The following is a 19,669-nucleotide window of genomic DNA, read 5'->3' on the forward strand; positions in this document are numbered from 1 at the left end:
CTATAGCAACAGTAAATGATTGATGATTGCCACGAGTTTGGGGGACATGGGAATGAGAGGAATAGATGAAGTACAGAGACATAGGATTTTTAGGGCAGTAAAATTATTCTGTATGATAACGTAATAGTGGATACAAAACATTCATTTGTCAAAACCCATAATACTGCACAGCACAAAGAATGACTTTTAATGTATACCAATATTTTAAAAATCATTTAGGAGGTTAGAGAACCTCAGGAAAAAATGCAGATTATGACAAGAGAATCTGTTATAAATATATGAAGCTATGGGGGAAATGGTGCTGGCCTAAGTATCTTTAGAAATGTGTGGAATGTGGAAGCAACAGAGGTAAACAGAACTGTATATAATCACTGTACCCTAGATCCATGGTCAACAAACTGTGGCTCGCAAGCCACATGTGGCTCTTTGGCCCCTTGAGTGTGGCTCTTCCACAAAATACCACGGCCTGGGCAAGTCTATTTTGAAGAAGTGGCGTTAGAAAAAGTTTAAGTTTAAAAGATTTGGCTCTCAAAAGAAATTTCAATCGTACTGTTGATATTTGGCTCTGTTGACTAATGAGTTTGCCGACCACTGCCCTCGATGATAAGATTTTTTAACTTGAGGGTACAGGTTAATAATTCTGGTATTGATATACATGTATAATTAAATGGAGCAATTAAGTAAATGAATGATGGATGGTGGGAGCCAGGTTTCTCACCCTTGGAATTTATAGATAAGCAAAGGGAGAAAACTAAAATGATCCATGTTGCCCTAACTGGTTTGGCTCAGTTGACAGAGCATCAGCCTGTGGACTGAAGGGTCCCAGGTTCGATTCCAATCAAGGGCATATACCTTGGTTGAGGGCACATCCCCAGTAGGGAGTGTGCAAGAGGCAGCTGATCAATGTTTTTCTCTCATCAATGTTTCTAACTCTCTATCCCTCTCCCTTCCTCTCTGTAAAAAAATCAATAAAATATATTTTAAAATAAATTAATTAATTAAAAAATAAAATGATCCATGTGGTAATGGTTTATAGTTGGAAAAATCATTATGAACTCATGTTTAACTTAATATATGGATGATTACTTATAGAATTATTTATAGATGCGTGTATATTCACAGGTTAGCAATAAGCGTAATTTTTTCTGTCAGCTAAGAGGATCTAAATGAAGTGATAGTCCGTAGTAACAAGCATGTTCAGCACCCAGATCTTTGTTTTTAAATACCATTCTCTAATAAAAGTAACCAGGGCTCCTTAGAAAAATGGCTGATTCTAGTACTAGGGGTAGGAAATACATAAGATGAGCCGTGGGCATTTTGAAGTGTCAGAAAATAAGGAAGTGCTAAAAACAGCAACATCAAAACATTGTCAAAGGAGAACAGGAGCCCACTGAAAGAGTTTCCAATGACCAAAGTTGGAACAATTTCTGTAATAAACTAAGTAAATTAGTATTGATCTATATCCCAAAGTATAGAATAAATATCTATAAGTCCATAATAATAATAAATAGAACTGTTAAGTTGATAAATTGGAGAAAGGAGATAAAAATCCCATGCAGAAAAATTCTTAAAATTTTTGTAGATGCTCCACCTCAAGGAGTGGAGAGCATAACTCCCCACTAATTCATTTTGAGCTACTTACAGTGATTTCTTTCCAAAGAGTACAGTATGGGAAGGCAGAGGGGAAAAAAGCATTACAGAATAGAAACCTAAAACTGCCTCAGCCAGGTTATCAAAGCCAACATCAACAGTCATAAATCATGTTGATAGTGTATAGGTATGCTTGTAAGATAATTCAAATTGTACTTTTTGTCTGTGATCTTTTTCCTAATAATCCATAACCCCAATCTAGCCATGAAAAAAAGACCAGAAAAATTATAGTAGTGGGCCATCCTATGAAGTACCTCATCAATTTTCCTTAAAGCTATAAAGATCATTAAAAACAAAGTCTGACTAACTGCCACAGCCAAAATGAACCTGAAGACACATGAAAACAAAATGTACTGCAGTATCCTGGATGGGATCCTAGAACCGAAAAAGAACATTAAGGAAAAACTAAGGAAATCTAAATAAATATGGACTTCAAATGATAATGTATCAATATTTGGTTGTTTTAACATGTACCATAGTAATGTACAATGATAACAGGGGAAACTGGGTGTGGGATATATGGGAACTCTTTGTACTAGTTTCTCAGTTTTTTTGTAAATGTGTTTTTACTGTCCTAAAAAATAAACTATTTTTTTATTTAAACAGGTAGCTGAAAAAAATGTATATAGTATAATACCATTTATATAAAGTTTTAAAAATACAAAACAATACCATGTATTACAGAGGAATACCAGAGACTCATTCTCTATTACCACTTGGAGTTTGTTTTTCTGTTTTCCAGAAATGTTTATCTTGTCTTCAAACCTATGATAGCTATATCTTTGTGTTTATCTTTTTGTATATACATATATATACATACATACATATATATGTATATATATGTATTTTGTAGATATGTACATATGTATTGTACATACCTCTGTGTGTGTATGTATGTACGTATGTATGTATGTTTTTGGAGCAGAGAAGATGCAGCCAAGCAAGAAGTGACCGAGCCACCTCGACCAGAAGTCATCTTAATTTTTTAAAAATGTTCATATTAAAGGGAACAATCTTAGTGTGGATCTTTTCTACTTGGTGAGAAACTTGCCATATATTTCACATACCCCTTTCTATGGTCACTTAATTTTTTTAAAGCTTGTTTTAAAATATATTTTTATTGATTTCAGAGAGGAAGGGAGAGAGAGAGAAACATCAATGTGATAGAATCATTGTTTGGCTGCCTCCTGCACGTGCTACACTGAGGATCAAGCTCGCAACTCGGGTATGTGCCCTGATCAGGAATTGAACTGTGACCTCCTGGTTTATAGATCGACGTTCAAATACTCAGCCATGATGGCTGGGCTAGTCAATTAATTTTGTGATGTTTTCATGATAAGTATTTCAAAACCAAAACGCTAGATCACCTAAAATTACTTAAGTAAACCACAAATCAATTGTTCTATGTCCTTGTCTAAGATAAAAGTATAATTAAATGCTAAATATGTGGATATTCAGCTTCTAAGACTTTTAGAAAAGTTAAAAAATATGCTTGTTACAATGTTTAATATATTTATTCTTACGTTTCAGTGGTTAAGTAATTTAAGTGGGCTCTATTTTCTAGTTCTTCGCTTTTGCTGCTCCTGTCTGAATTATTCTCAAGTTCCTTCAAAATACTGTAGGATATAACTTATGCTAGTAAATACATAGGTCTCTTTTTTTCTCCCTACCTTTTTTTATTTTAGTAAAATACACATAACCTGAGATCTACCATCTTAACAAGATTTTTAGTGTACATTACAGTATTTTTTTTAATATATTTTATTGATTTTCTATAGAGAGTAAGGGAGAGGGCTTGAGATAGAGCTAGAAACATGCATGAGAGAGAAACATCCATCAGCTGCTTCCTGAACACCCCTGACTGGGGATGTGCCCACAACCAAGATACATGCCCTTGACCGGAATCGAACCTGGGACCTTTCAGTCTGCAAGCCAATGCTCTATCCACTGAGCCAAACTGGTTTCGGCTACAGTATTCTTAACTGTAGGCACAATGCTGTACAACAGATCTCTAGAATTTAGTCATCTTGAATGACTGAACTTTATATCCCATGAACAACAACTCCTTTTCCTCTTCCCATAGCCACTGGCAACCACCATTCTAGTTTCTGCTTTGATGAGTTTGACTACTGCAGATGCCACAAGTGATATCATACAGTATTATCCTTGTTGTGACTGGCTTATTGCACTTAGCATAATGTCCTCAAAATTCATGTTGTGTATGGCAAGATTTCCTTTTTCTGACTGAATAATATTCCACATTTTCTTCATCCATCCATGATGGGCATTTCGGTTATTTCCATCTCTTGGCTGTTGTGAACAGTGCTGCAATGAGCATGTGAATTCAGATATCTCTTAGGGATCCTGATTTTAATTCTTTTGAATAAGTACCTAGAAGTAGCATTGCTGGATCATATGATAGTTCCAGTTTTAATTTTTTGAGGAACCTCCATACTGTTCTCCATAGAGGTTGCACTATTTTATATTTCTACCAACAATGCACAAGCGTTCCAATTTCTTTACATCCTCATCAACACATACTTTCTGCATGTGCTCTTGAGGAAATGTATATTTTGCCCATTTTTAAAAATCGAGTTGTCTGCTATTGAGCTGTAGGAGTTTCTTATATATTTTAGATATTAACCTCTAATCAGATAGATGGTTTCCATATATTTTCTCCCATTCTGTAGGTTGCCTTTTCACTTTGCTATTTCCTTTGCTGTACAGAAGCATTTTGATTAATGTAGTCTCACTTTATTTTTGCTTTTGTTGCCTATGCTTCTCATGTACTATCCAAGAAATCAAGGTCATGGATCTTTCCCTCTAGGTTTTCTTGGGAGTTTTATTTTTTTTATTAAGGTATTATATGTGTACATATCTTACCATTGCCCACCCCCTACCCCATTCCCATACATGCCCTCACTCCCCCAGAGTTTTACGTCCATTGGTTATGCTTATATGCGTGCATGCAAGTCCTTCGGCTGATCTCTTATCGCCCCCACCTCTCCCTAACCTTCCCGCTGTAATTTGACAGTCTGTTTGATGCTTTACTGCCACTGTATCTATCTTTTTGTTCATCAGTTTATAATGTTCTTTATTATCCATAAATGAGTGAGATCATGTGGTATTTTTCTTTCGGTTCTTAAGTTTAATCCTTTGAGTTGATTTTTCTGTATGAGAGTCCAATCTTATTCTTTTATATATGGATGTCAGTGTTTCCCAACACCATTTGTTGAAGGGACTGTCCTTTCTCTATTGTGTTTCTTGCCCTCCCCCTTTGTCAACCAGTTGACTTTACTAGTATACTTGTGGAGTTATTTCTGGGCTCTCTGTTCTATTGCATTGGTCAATATGTCTGCCTTTATGACAGTATCATACTGTTTTGGTAGATTTGTATATGTTTTGGAATGAAAAAGTGTGAGGCGTCCAGTTTTCATTTCTCAGGATTGCTTTGGCTATTTGGGTTTTCTTATAGCTCCATATGACTTTTAGGATATTTTTCCTATTTCTATAAAAATACTACTGTTGGGGTTTTGATAAGAATTGCATTAATCTATAGATCATTTTGGGTAGTGTGGACATTTTACCAATATTGTCGTTCAGTCCATGGAAGCATTTATTTCAGTCTTTAATTTCTTTGAGCAATGTTTCGTGGTTTTTTAATGTACAAGTCCTTCATCTCCTTGGTTATTTTCTTTTTTAAATTGATATATGATTGACATACAAAAAAAGCTGTACATAGTTAATGTATGTATCTTGATGAGTTTAAAGATAAATATATACTGTGAAACTCATCATATACAGTGCCCTAAACTTAACCATCACCTCCATGATTTTTTCCCTTCCTCCTTTTTCTTTTGATAACATTACTAGTAAACATAAAATCTAGTCTCTTACTAAATTTTTAAGTATCCAATACAATATTGTTAACTATATGCATTATGCTGTACTCTAGTTCTGTAGGACTTACTCATCTTACATAAGTGAAACTACCCATTGATGAATACCTTTCTAATGATCCCAACCCCTGGTAAATATAATTCTACTCTCTACATCTATGACCTGGACTATTTTAGATCCTGATATAAGTGGGATCATATAATATTAGTTTTTCTGTGTCTGGTTTATTTCATTTAGCATGTCTTCCAAGTTAATATATGTTGTAGCGAATGACAAGATTTATTTTTTAAGGCTGAATAATATTCTGTTGTATTTATACACCATATTTGCTTTATTCATCTGTCAGTGGATATTTAGGTTGTTTCATGTCTTTGTTATTGTGAATAATGCTGCAGTGAACGAACAAGGGAATGCAGATATTTCTTCCTGATTCTGATTGCAGTTCTTTTGGGTATAAAAACTCAGAAGTGGGATTGCTGGATTATATGGTAGTTATATTTTTATTTTTTAGGAACCTCCATACTGTTTTCCATAGTGGTTGTACCAATTTACATTCCTATCAACAGTTTACAAGGGTTAAAATTTCTTCACATCCTCACCAACACTTTTGTTTTTACGATAATAGCCATTGTTGCTGGCATGAGATGATATTCCATTGAAGTTTTGATTTGTATTTCTCTGATGATTAGTGATGCTGAGCATCCTTTCATATACCTATTGGCAATTTGTATGTCTTTTTTGAAGAAACTCCTATTTAGGACTTTTGCCCATTTTTAAAATTGGGAGATTTAAGTACTAGGATACCCTTATATAGAGATATTAACCTTTTGTCAGATATATTATTTGCAAATATATTTACTCATTTCCATAGGTTGCCTTTTCACTTTGCTGATTGTTTCCTTTGCTGTAAAGGTTTTTTTGTTGATATAATCCTATTTATCTTTTTTTGCTTTTGTTCCTTGTGATTTTAATGTCATATTCAAGAAATCATTGCCAAGTCCAATAAGTTTTTTCCATGTGTTTTCTCCTGGGAGTTTTAGAGTTTCAGGTCTTATTTTCAAGTCTTTAATCCATTTGAATTACTATTTTTCATCTATTGTATATAAACATCTGATTTCATTCTTTTACACTGGATATACAGTTTTCCCAACACCATTTATTGAAGAGACTATTATTTCCCTATTGTGTATTATTGTCCCCTTGTTGAAGATCAATTTACCATAAATGTGTGGTTTATTTATGGACTCTCTATTCCAGGGGTCCTCAAACTTTTTAAAGTGGGGGCCAGATCACGGTCCCTCAGAGAGCTGGAGGGCCGGACTATATGAACTACTAATTCCTACTGTAACACCTCGGCTGCGCTCACTGCCCAAAAAACCTGGCGGGCCGGATCAGACTCCTCTGCGGGCCGCATGTGACCCGCGGGCCGTAGTTTGAAGACCCCTGCTCTATTCTGTTATACTGATCAGTATGTATTTTTTTAAATATATTTTTATTGATGTCAGAGAGGAAGGGAAAGGGAGAGAGATAGAAGCATCAGTGATGAGAAATAATCATGGATCAGCTGCCTCCTGCATGCTCCCCTCTCCCCCTCCCTCCCCCCCCCCCCCACCCCCGAGGATTGAGCCCACAACCCTGGGCATGTGCCCTGACCAGGAATCTAACTAGACCTCCTGGTTCATAGGTCGACACTCAACCACTGAGCCATGCCGGCTGGGCAATATGTATTTTTTTAAATATATTTTTATTGATTTCAGAGAGGAAGGGAGAGGAAGATAGAGATAGAAACATCAATGATGAGAGAGAATCATTGATCAACTGCCTTCTGCACACCCCCTACTGGGGATCAAACCTGCAACCCAGTCATGTGCCCTTGATGGGAATTGAACCCAGAACCCTTCTGTCGGCAGGCCAACGCTCTATCCACTGATCCAAACCAGCTAGGGCTCAATATGTCTTTTTTATGCCACTACAATACTACCCTGTTTCTCCGAAAATGAGACACTGTCTTATATTAATTTTTTCTCCCAAAGTTGCGCTAGGTCTTATTTTCAGGGGATGTCTTATCTTTCCATGCACTAGGTCTTATTTTCGGAGGATGTCTTATTTTCGGGGAAACACGGTATTTTGATAACAATCATTTGTAATCAGGAAATGTAATGGCTCCTGATTTGTTCTTTTATATATATATATATATATATATATATATATATATATATATATATATATATGATTTGTTCTTTTTAATAGTACTTTATCTAATTAGGGTTTCTTGTGGTTCCATATGAATTTTAGGATTTTTTTTACATAAATTGCCATTAGGAATTTTATAAGAATTGGATAGTTTAGACATTTTGACATTGTTAATATTTCCAATCCATGAGTATGGAATATCTTTTCATCTACTTGTGTTTGTTTCTGTATTCTATTTTTGTTTTGTTTTTTCAATTTTTTCCTCAGTGTTAATTAGTTTTCTGTTTATTAGCCTTTCAGCTCCCTGGTTAACTTTATTTCTAAGTATATTATTCTTTTTGATGCTTATATAAATGGAATTATTTTCTTGATTTTCTTTTCAGACCATTTATTGTTTTAAAAAATGCATCAAGCCCTGACCGGTTTGGCTCAGTGGATAGAGTGTTGGCCTGCAGACTGAAGGGTCCCAGGTTTGATTCCGGTCAAAGGCATGTACCTTGGTTGTGGGCACATCCCCAGTAGGGAGTGTGCATGAGGCAGCTGATCTATGTTTCTTTCTCATTGATGTTTCTGACTCTCTATCCCTCGCCCTTCCTCTCTGTGAAAAATGAATAAAACATATTTTTTAAAATAAATAAAATTTTAAGAAATTAAAAATGCATCAAAATTTTGTATGTTGATTTTGTATCCTGCAACTTGACTGAATTTATTACTTTTAAGTTTTATGAAGTCTTTAGGGTTTTCCACATATAGGATCATATCATACAGATATGATTTTACTTCTTCACTTCTAATTTGGTTGCCTTTTATTTTATTCTTGTCTAATTGCTCTCACTATGACTTTTAGTAATACTATGTTGAATAGAAGTGAGAAGAGTGGGCATCCTTGCCTTGTTTCTAATCTTCGAGGATTAGATTTAAGTTTTTCACTGCTGAGTAAGAGGTTTGCTGTGGCCTTTGCATATATGGCCTTTATTATGTTAAGGTAAATTCCTTCTATTCCTAATTAATTGAGCATTTTTAATCATGGAATTTGTAAATGCTTTTTCTGCATCAATTGATATGATCACGTGATTTTATTCCTCATTCTGTTAATGTGGTGTGTCACAATTATTGATTTTCACGTGTTGAACCATCCTTATGTTCCACAGATAAATAACCCTTGGTCATGGTGTAAAACCCTTTTAATGTGCTTTTGAATCCAGTTTACTAATTTTATGCTGAGTAGTTTTGCATCTGTATTGATCAGGGATATTGTCCTGTAGGTTTCTTTTCTTGTAATATCTTTTTCTGCTTTCGGTATCAGAATAATGCTGGCCTCATAAAAATTAGTTTGGAATTGTTCCCTCCTCTTTGATATTTTGGAAGAGTTGGAAAAGGATTGGCATTAATTCTTTAAGTGTTTGATAGAGTTCACCCATGAAGCTATCTAGTTCTGGTGCTTCCTTTGTTGGGAGGTTTTTGATTACTGATTCAATCTCATTACTAGTTATAAATCTGTTCACATTTTCTATTTCTATATAATTTAGTCTTAGTGTAGGTTGTATGTTTCTAGAAACTTACTAGTATTATCTTCCAGTTTAACCAATGTGTTGTCAAAGAATTGTTCATAGTAATCTTTTATAATCCTTTTTATTTATACGGCATTAGTTGTGTCCTCTTTCATTTCTGATTTTAAGTCTTTTTTATTCTTAGTACTGTTAAAGGTAGTCAATTTTGTTGATTAAAAAAAAAAAAAAAAAAACTAGCTCTTGTCCTGATCAGTTTGGCTCAGTGGATAGAGCATCAGGCCATGAACCGAAGGGTCCCAAGTTCGATTCTGATCTAAGAGCATGTACCTTGGTTGCAGGCTCGATCCCCAGTAGCGGTGTGCAGGAGGCAACTGATCAATGTTTCTCTCTTTCCGTCTCCCTTCCTCTCTGTAAAATCAATAAAATATATTTTTAAATAAATAATTTCTTAAAAAAAACAAAACAAAACAAAAAAAAAACTAGCTCTTGCCCGGCCAGTGTTGCTCAGTGCTTGAACGTTAACAAAGGAACCAAGAGGTCACCAGTTTTATTCCTGGTCAGGGCATATGCCTGGGTTGCAGGCTTAATTCCCAGTAGGAAGTGTATAGGAGAAAGCCAATGGATAACATTTCTCATTGTTTCTGTCTCTATCCCTCTTCCTTCTTCTCTCTCTAAAAATCAGTAAAACATTTTTAAAAGAATATTCTCTTTTTAAAAAAACTAACTTAATTTAGTTGATTTTTAAAAATTGTTCTTGTAATCTATGTTTTATTTATTTCTGCTCTAAAGTTTATTATTTTTTTCTGCTAACTTTGGGCTTAGTTCTTTTTCTAACTTCTTGAGGTATAAAGTTGTTCATTTGAGGCTTTGCTTCTTTTTTAATATAGGCATTTACCACTATAAACTTACCTCTTAGTACTGCTCTTGCTACATATCACATTTTATATTATGGTTTCATTTTTTAATCTCAAGGTCTTTTTGTGTGTGTGTGTGTGTGTGTGTGTGTGTGATGATGATGATTTCAGAGAGGAAAGAGAAGGAGAGATAGAAACATCAATGATGAGAAACATTGATTGGTTGCCTCCTGCACACCCCACACTGAGGATAGAACCCACAACCTGGGCATGTGTCCTGCCCGGAATCGAACCATGACCTCCTGGTTCATAGGTTGATGCTCAACCACTGAGCCATACAGGCTGGGCTTTCTCAAGATATTTTTTAATTTTACTTTTACATTTTTCTTTTACATATTAGTTAATCAAGAGTAATTTATTGAGCCCTCGTTGGTTTGGCTCAGTGGATAGAGCATCGGCCTGTGGACTGTAGGGTCCCAGGTTCAATTCCAGTCAAGGGCACATGCCCAGGTTGCTGGCTCTATCGCCAGTAGGGGCATATAGGAGGCAGCCAATCAATGATTCTGTCTCCCACTCCCTTCTTCTCTGAGGTCAATGAAAATATATTTTTTATAAAGTAATTTGTTGAATTTGCACATATTTGTGAATTTTCTAGTTTTCCTCCTGCTATTGAAAGCAAGATATTGAAAACTAACAGTATTGTGTTGCTGTTTTCTGTCTTCAGTTCTCTCAGTGTTTGCTTCATATATTTAAGTGTTCTGAATGTTGGGTGCATATATATTTATAATGGTTATATCTTCCTGATGCATTGACCCTGTTACCATATAATGTCCTTTTTTGTCTCTTATGACAGTTTTTACTTAAAGTCTATTATTTTTATATATCCCTGCTCTTTTGGTTACCATTTGCATGAATATTTTTTTCTATCCTTCCAATTTTCAGCCTATATGTGACCTTAAATCAAAAGTGAGTTTCTTTTAGATAGCATACATTGATCTTGTTTTTTATTCATTTGGCCACTTTATGTGTTTGACAAAGGAGTTAAACCCTTTTACATGTAATTATTGATAGGGAAGGACTCCCTATTGCCATTTATTAGTTGTCTTGTAACTCTTTTATCTTTTTTTTTTTTTCTTATTGTCTACCTTAGTGATTCATTGATGTTGTTGTTGTTCTATGCTTTTTCCTCATTTTCTTTTGTGTATCTTCTATAGGTATTTTCTTTATGCTTACAGTCCGGGCTTACTTAAACTTTTAACAAGTTTCTTAAAGTTATAACAATCTATTTTAAGTCAATAAGAGTTTAACTTGGATCACGTTAATGAGCTTTTTAAATTTTTCTTGAATAGATAGAATAGTGTCTCTTATTTCTCTGAGGGCATTTGTGATAATTTTTGAAGATTTTTTTTTCTTTGCATGGTCTCTGTTTTCTCCTATTTGCTTTCCTTTTTGTTTGTTTGTTCTGTTCTCTGTCTTTCACGTTAGAGTCTTTCCTCAGCTGCCTGATAATCCATACTCATATTTATGAGTAGGAGCCAAAAACAGGTTAGAAGCTTTGAGTACATGAGTGGTTCTTGTTGACTTTGAGCTTCACTTTAAAGTCATCTGGCTGGTCCATTTGTTAGAGAAATTCCCCATCCCAAATTAGTACTTTTTAGATCTTTCCTCTTGGGGCTAGTCAAATTCTTCAGAGAGGACACTACTGCTTGGGAAGGTACTACCAGCAATATAGGAGCCAAATGGGGGAAACTGTCTGGGGTATCCTCAGTATTCAATGTGAAGTATTTATCTTAATTACCTTGCTTTCAGAAACAGAATTCACACCTTCAACTGTATCTAGCATCCCCCATATTCAGAGAATAAACCTCCAGTATTCACCAGGATTGGGAGTGGCCTTTACCCAGCAACATAATTATAAGGGGGGTGAGGGGATATTTTAAAGTCTAGTTGGTTTTTAAACAGCTTTCAACCAAACACCTTATTTTAACCCCGCTTTTAATCCATCTCTAGTGATACCTAAAACTACCAATATCTGAACTGTTTGAGAATTCTTAGGTGTAGATGGGGTTGGTTTCTGGCTTTCCCTATTGCTGATTGAAGATTCAGTTTTCTTGAGGATACTTATCCAAGCTTCCAGCTTCCAGAATATTGTTACTATTGCTTCTTTTCCTTGTTTTTCCTAACCTTGTAGAGTTGTGTTGTGTTTTTTTAATCCTACAGTTTTTGAGATTTTTCTGGAGAGAGTGAAATTAGATGCATGTGTTCAATCCACCATCTTTATCTAAAACTAATGAATTCTAACCACAATGAAATAGTTGCCTTATTTCCCTTATGTGATATTTTTGTTGATCTTCAATTTATATTAGGTGTTATACCTGAAGAACCTTAGCCCTCGGGTGACCGAAAGAGATCTTGTATCATTGTTCGCTCGGTTCCAGGAGAAAAAAAGACCTCCAATTCAATTCCGAATGATGACTGGACGAATGAGGGGGCAAGCTTTTATCACCTTTCCCAGTAAGTAGCTTTATCTGGATAATTACTCAGTTGTAGCATCAGCATTAGAGACTAAGTATACCCTTTCTAATTTGGATACAATCCTTTGATTTACATATAACGCATGAGAAGCATGTGCTTAAACAAGCACATGAAAAGAATAGAGAATTAAGCAAAATGTTTTCAATATTCCTCTGTACTGCCTTCTGTGCTTCCTCTCGTCCATTGACTGTGCATGACCACCTTACGCCGTTGTCTTCAATTTTCCCCAGTCTTGAAACTTTCTTCTCACTTTATCAAAATTAATTTTACCTTTTAAAAAAAATATTTTTATTGATTTCACAGAGAAAAGGAGAGGGAGAGAGAGAGATAGAAATATCAATGATGACAGAGAATCATTGATCGGCTGCCTCCTGCACGCCCTAACTGGGATTCGAGCCTGCAACCTGGGCATGTGCCCTTGACTGGAATCAAACCTGGGACTCTTCAGTCCATAGTCCAGTGCTCTATCCATTGAGCCAAACCGGCCAGGGCAAAATTAACTTTACCTTTAAAAAATTTATTTTACCCTTGATAACAATAATGTTTGTAGTCTGTTATAATTCTACTAGAGGCCCGGTCATGAAATTCATGCACTTGGGGAGGTGGGAGTGTTCCTTAACCCAGCCTGCACCCTCTCGCAGTCTGGGAGCCCTTGCTTAGTGCTGCCCTGGAAGCAGGAAAGGCTCCCACCACTGCCGCTGCGCTCACCAGCTGTGAGCTTGACTTCTGGCTGAGCAGGGCTCCCCCTGTGGGAGCACACTGACCGCCAGGGGGCAGTTCCTGCATTGAGCGTCTGCTCCCTGGGGGTCAGTGCACATCATAGTAACCTGTCATTCTGATTGTTCCACCGTAATGGTTGCTTAGGCTTTTATTATATAGATTACTTTTTGGATTCTGATCAGAACTCTTACACTTGCTTAATGCCCTATTCCTTTAAGATTAAGAAACTATAAAGTAATATGCTAATTCACTGGTAATTCATAATTAGAGGAATTGATAATTATGAATTCATAATTCATAATTTCAGTATCCTAATCTAAAGGGAACAAATAATACAGGAATTTCAGTTTCTCCGACAGACCAGACTATCTTTTTTTTTCCCCTTTGGTGCAGGCTGGTTATTAGCTCTTCCTTTCATTATTTCTGAACTATCATCATTTATAAACAGCCTAGGAATCTCTGTACAGGCGAGTAATTTACACTTGAGCAGTTCCAAAGTCTACTAGTCTTGTACCATCTTTGCTATCTTGTAGAAGGTTTGTGGATGTTCTTCAGTAGTGGTTTTTAGACTTTTTAAGTGTGAGGACCCTTTTTAAACTTTATATGCTATATTAATTAAGAAAATATGTAATAAAAAGGCTTTATAAACTAAGTACTTTCAAATGGATAGCTGTTTTACTAATCATAATAGCAGCTATCCACATTTTAAAATTTGTAGCATATACATAAATTGGTTCAGTCTAAAGATATTGCTTGTCTACTTTTGATTTCACAGACTCTGGTCAATAATTGCACTGCTTCCTGATTTCCCACTTCAAGGGTCTGAGACACATACTATTGTACACTATGTACTGTTACTCTGCAAATCTCCATATACTTACAAGGTTTATTATACTTATCTCCATGAGGGCTCTCACAGTTACTCTCCCATCAAAAGATAAAAGTAGCAAAATGACCTTGATACCATGATAACCTCTTTTATTTGTGTTGCCCATTTTGAAAATTACTTAATTCTCACAATACCTATAATCTTTTATCTAAGATAGAGGCTTGTGTATTAATAGTTATAGTTTAGCCTTCTTTTGCACACTAACTATATTTTTCTTTTTTAAAATAATGAGGCACTCTCATATAGCCACTTTAAGTTTTTCTAGTCATTATTTTTAGCCATTAATATTGCTGAATTATAAAAATATGAAATTATGGAAAAGATAATAAAATCAAATAGCTATATGGCCTAGTAGCCTACATTTAACTCCAAGGCAAACAAACAAACAAAAAATAAACTGGAAATAGAATTGTAATATTAAACCCTGTGTAAATTGATTTTTTTTTTCTTTCTTTTAGATAAGGAGATAGCATGGCAAGCATTTCATCTAATAAATGGATATAAACTACATGGAAAAATTTTGGTGATAGAATTTGGAAAGAACAAAAAACAACATTCTGATCTCCATGCTGCTTCTCTCAGATCATCTGCTACAGAAAACACTACAAAAACCAGTGGCAGCTAGAAGATATATAGATTGTGAGTCCCAGGAAGTCTTTCTTGCATCAGAATCTTGGATCTAGGATTTCTATATAGATAGCAGTGTGTTTGGAATTGAAGAGAAACTGAGGAAGAAAAACCTAATTAAGATAATCCTTTTAGCTTTTGGAAAGAATTGGTAGAAAATATTTTCTATAATCAAAGACTATGCATGACAAATAAGATACCAAGTATGAAGTATAGGGTACAAAGAGTATCATTTTCTCAGGATAAATTACAAAGGATTATTTCTAAGCATATTTTAAATCTTTATACTTTATCTGTAGTCTTAAATACTTACCCCTAGAGATAGCATTATTTCCAAGACTGCCATTTATATACAGAACTAAAAAACTAAAGGTTAAAATATTCATTTATTAGAGCCCATTTGTCCCTAATTGTATTCACATAGTAAATGAATGACTAGGCCCTAAACCTAAACATCAACAAATGCTGTTAAATGAGAAATATCAGCAATAACAGTAGGATCTGATACACATGTCAATACACATATTTAATGAATTCTTTCTATTAAGTTATCAGTGTCTTCAAAAAGCCATATATTTTTCTAATGAAACCATCTAGATCTCTATAGTGATGTTTCCCTGGTCATTAAATTAGCTACGATTGAGTAATCATTGAATCTCAAGCAATAAACATTGAATAAGAATCTAATATATGTTAGGTATTAGGTATATGCATTCTAGAAGAGGAACATACTAGAAAAAATACTAAAGGGGATATGGGAAAAAAGAGTTACCTAGAAGAGAGGAGGCCACTCCCAAATTCCCCACTTATTTGTTGGAGAAATGAAAGACAGTATGGTATAGAGGAAGTGGTATAAACTTTGGACTCACACTTATGAACTTCATAGCCACACTTACCACTCCATGACCTTGACAAGTCACTTAGTCTGAGCCTCAGTTTTCTCATCTATAAAATGAAGATAATAATACTACTTACCTCATTGGGTTGTAAGAATTAAATGAGATGGTATTATCCACGCTGAAGAGCAGAAAAAAAAAGAACAGAGTATACAATCATTAAGTACTCCAACACACTTGGAATGGGAGTACCAGAAAAAAAGAAGAGAAAGAAACAGAAAAAATATTCTAATAAATAATGGCTGTAAACACCCAAAATCAATTAGAAGCATTATCTTCACATCCAAGAATCTCAGTGAACTCCAAGTAGGGTAACAAGAAGAAATCTACAGACACATTATAATAAAAATGCTAAAACACAAAGATAGTCTTGGAAGCAACATGAGAAGAATTAGACTCAATGGATTGCCAATAAGATTAACAGCTGACTTCTCATCAGAAACAATGGAGGTGGCAATGGGATAACATATTCAAAGTGCTCAAAGGAAAAAAAAATATGTCAATATAGAATCCTACATCCAGTAAAATGATTTTTCAAAAACGATGAAACAAAGATATTTCTATGTAATCAAAAATGAAGAATTTGTTTTTGGCACACCTGATTTACAGGAAATAGTAAAGAAAGTTCTTCAGGTAGATCACTCAGACAGTAATTTGAATCTAAACATACCCATGAAAAAACATGGGTAAATTTAATTATCCTATATAATAAAAGGCTAATATGCAAATAGACCAAACAGTGGAACGACCAGTCGCTATGATGCACACTGACCACTAGGGGCCAGACACTCAATGCAGGAACTACCCCCTGGTGGTCAGTGCGCTTCCACAGGGGAGCACTGCACAGCCAGAAGCTGGGCTAATGGCTGGCGAGTGCAATAGTGGTGGTGGGAGCCTCTGCCAGCTTAGGCCCAGGAATAAGCCTAAGCCATCAGTCTGACATCCCCCGAGGACTTCTGAACTGTGAGAGGGTGCAGGCCCAGCTGAGGGACCCCTCCGGAGCGCATGAATTTCGTGCACCAGTCCTCTACTATAATTGTAAAAAGCCAGTTTAAGTTAATTTTCCTTTTAATTGAAAAGTTTTATAGACCAGTATGTATGCAGTTGCATTTTGGGGCCTATAACATATGAAACTGTAGTGTATTTTCCAATTACAGAACAAAGGAAATGGGTGGAAGCAAAACTATTGAACTAAAGAAGTGACTCCAGCCAAAACCGGTTTAGCTCAGTGGTAGAGCGTCGGTCTGCGGACTGAAAGGTCCCGGGTTCGATTCCGGTCAGGGGCATGTACGTTGGTTGCGGGCACATCCCCAGTGAGGGGTGTGCAAGAGGCAGCTGGTCGATGTTTCTCTCTCATCGACGTTTCTGGTTCTCTATCTCTCTCCCTTCCTCTCTGTAAAAAAAAAAATCAATAAAATATAAAAAAATTTAAAAAAATTTAAAAAAAAATAAAGAAGTGACTCCAAACGGTAACTCAAATCCACTGGAACAAATGAAGAAAACAAAAAAAAAATGGGAAATAAGACTAATATAAAAAGCTATAAATATATACTACCCTGTTTCCCAGAAAATAAGACAGTGTCTTATATTAATTTTTTCTCCCAAAGTTGCGCTAGGTCTTATTTTCAGGGGATGTCTTATCTTTCCATGTGCTAGGTCTTATTTTCGGAGGATGTTTTATTTTCGGGGAAACACGGTAGTTCTGCTTTCTTCTCTCTCTGCTTCTTTAAAAGACATAAAATTATGTTAAGTAATATGACAATGTATTATGTTTATAACATGTAGAAATAATTATATATATGTGTGTGTATATATATGTGTGTGTGTGTGTGTGTGTGTGTGTGTGTGTATATATATATATATATATATATATATATATATATATATATATATAATACCATAAAGACGTAGGGAATAGAGTAGGTTTATATAGGAATAAGTTTTTTATATCTCATTGGAATTAGGACATATCTGAAGACAATTTAGTTAGAATATGCATGGTAATTCTTAGAGCAACCAAGGTAATAACTGAAAATACATAGTGAAAATATTTAAAATTTAAATGTTACATTAGAAAAATTTTAATGTGAAGTAATGCAAAAGGAGAAATGGAGAAACAAAAATACAAGACATATAGAAAACAGTAAAATTGCAATCCTAAATATACCTATATGAATGATAATTATTATGAATGGATTAAAAAACTCAATCAAAAGGCATAGAGTGTCAGCCTGGGGGTGGGGTAACTAGATTTACCTCTATGCAATTTATCAGAGTCATACAGATTCAGAGATACAAACAGATTAAAGGTAAAAAGATAGAAAGAAATATCAGGCAAATGGCAACCATAAGAAAGCTGGAGTGACCATACTAATATCAGACAAAATGCACTTTAAAATGATGACTGTTACTAGAGATAATGAGTGACATCTTATAATGATAAAAGAATCAATACATCAGAAAGATATAAAAATTATAAATATGTATGCACTAAACAACAGAGCTCCAAAATACATGAATCAAAAACTGAAATAAAGGGAGAAATACATAAATCTGAAATAAGAGTTGGGGGGTTTGCTACCCCATTTTCAATAATAGAATGACTATATAGAAGATAAACAAAAAAATTAGAAAACTTGAGAAATGCAATCCTGTGTATCTTTTTTTTTTTAATATATTTTATTGATTTTTTACAGAGAGGAAGAGAGAGGAATAGAGAGTTAGAAACATCGATCAGCTGCCTCTTGCACACCCCCCACTGGGGATGTGCCCGCAACCAAGGTACATGCTCTTGACCGGAATCGAACCCGGGACCTTTCAGTCCACAGACTGACGCTCTACCACTGAGCCAAACTGGTTTCGGCTCGTGTGTATCTTAAAGAGGTCTGTAGAATACTTTATCCAACAAGAGCAAAATGCATATTCTTTTCTAGTGTACATGAAACATCTACAGGATTTACCATAAAACAAACCTCAAATATAAGTGGACTGAAGTCATACAAAGTAATTCTCTGACCACATAAAAATGAAACTAGAAGTCAATAACAGAAAAAAAAACACTAAAAAATATGAATTAAATACACTTTAACATGACTACTGGGTTAAACAACAAATCATAAGAGAGATTAGGAAATCTTGAGGTGAATGAAAATGAATACAAAGCATACCAAGACTTTTGGGATGCACTTAAAGCAATACTTTAAAAATTGTAAGTACAAATGTCTATGTTTTTAAAAAATCACATATCACTGACCTCACTTTATACCTTAAGACACTGGAAAAGAGGAGCAAACTAAGAGTAAGCAGAAGGAAGAAAAAAATGTTTAAATAAATGGAGAATAGAAAAAACAGTAAAGTCAATGAAACCAAAATTGGTTTTATAAAATGCTTAAGTGACAAACCTTTTGATAGATTGACCAGAAAAAAAGAAAAAATGAAAGCCCAAATTACTAGACTCAGGAATTAAGGAGGGACATTAATACCAACCTTATAGAAATATAAAGCATTATGAAGGAACACTGAATAATCATTTGCCAATAAATATAATACCCATACTACTGAAGCCAATGAAAAAAAACCTGAAAAGACCTGTACCAAGTAAAGATGTTAATTAGTAATGTTTTTAAATACAAAGAAAAGGCCAAGATCAAATTGCTTCTCAAATGAATTCTAGTGAATATTAAAGAAGAATTAATACAGATTCTTCACAAACTCTTCCAAAAAATAAAGGAGGGAACACTTCTGATTAGTACTACAACATGAAAAAACGTGAAAACATGCTGAATGAATTAACAGTTACAAAGACTACATATTATATGATTCCATTTATTGGTATATGAAGTGTCCAGAATTGGCAAATATAAAGACAGAAAATGGACTAGTGATTGCTTAGGA

At 34.8% G+C, this 19,669-nt stretch overlaps 1 protein-coding gene across 3 annotated transcripts in view; it reads left to right on the plus strand.

The window, feature by feature from the left end:
• RBM41 (RNA binding motif protein 41) overlaps nucleotides 1-19,231 on the plus strand; it is an 89,519-nt gene extending 70,288 nt beyond the window's left edge. For all 3 annotated transcript variants that reach the window (XM_084870479.1, XM_084870481.1, XM_084870480.1), the window contains 2 exons: nucleotides 12,475-12,622; nucleotides 14,711-19,231. In XM_084870479.1, the coding sequence (XP_084726605.1) occupies nucleotides 12,475-12,622; nucleotides 14,711-14,877 (315 nt within the window). In that variant the 3' untranslated portion in view covers nucleotides 14,878-19,231. The remainder of the gene's footprint in view (nucleotides 1-12,474; nucleotides 12,623-14,710) is intronic.
• The last annotated feature ends 438 nt before the right edge of the window (nucleotides 19,232-19,669 follow it).

Source organism: Pipistrellus hanaki, assembly GCF_964339955.1.
Source record: "Pipistrellus hanaki genome assembly, chromosome: X".
Lineage (NCBI taxonomy): Eukaryota > Metazoa > Chordata > Mammalia > Chiroptera > Vespertilionidae > Pipistrellus > Pipistrellus hanaki.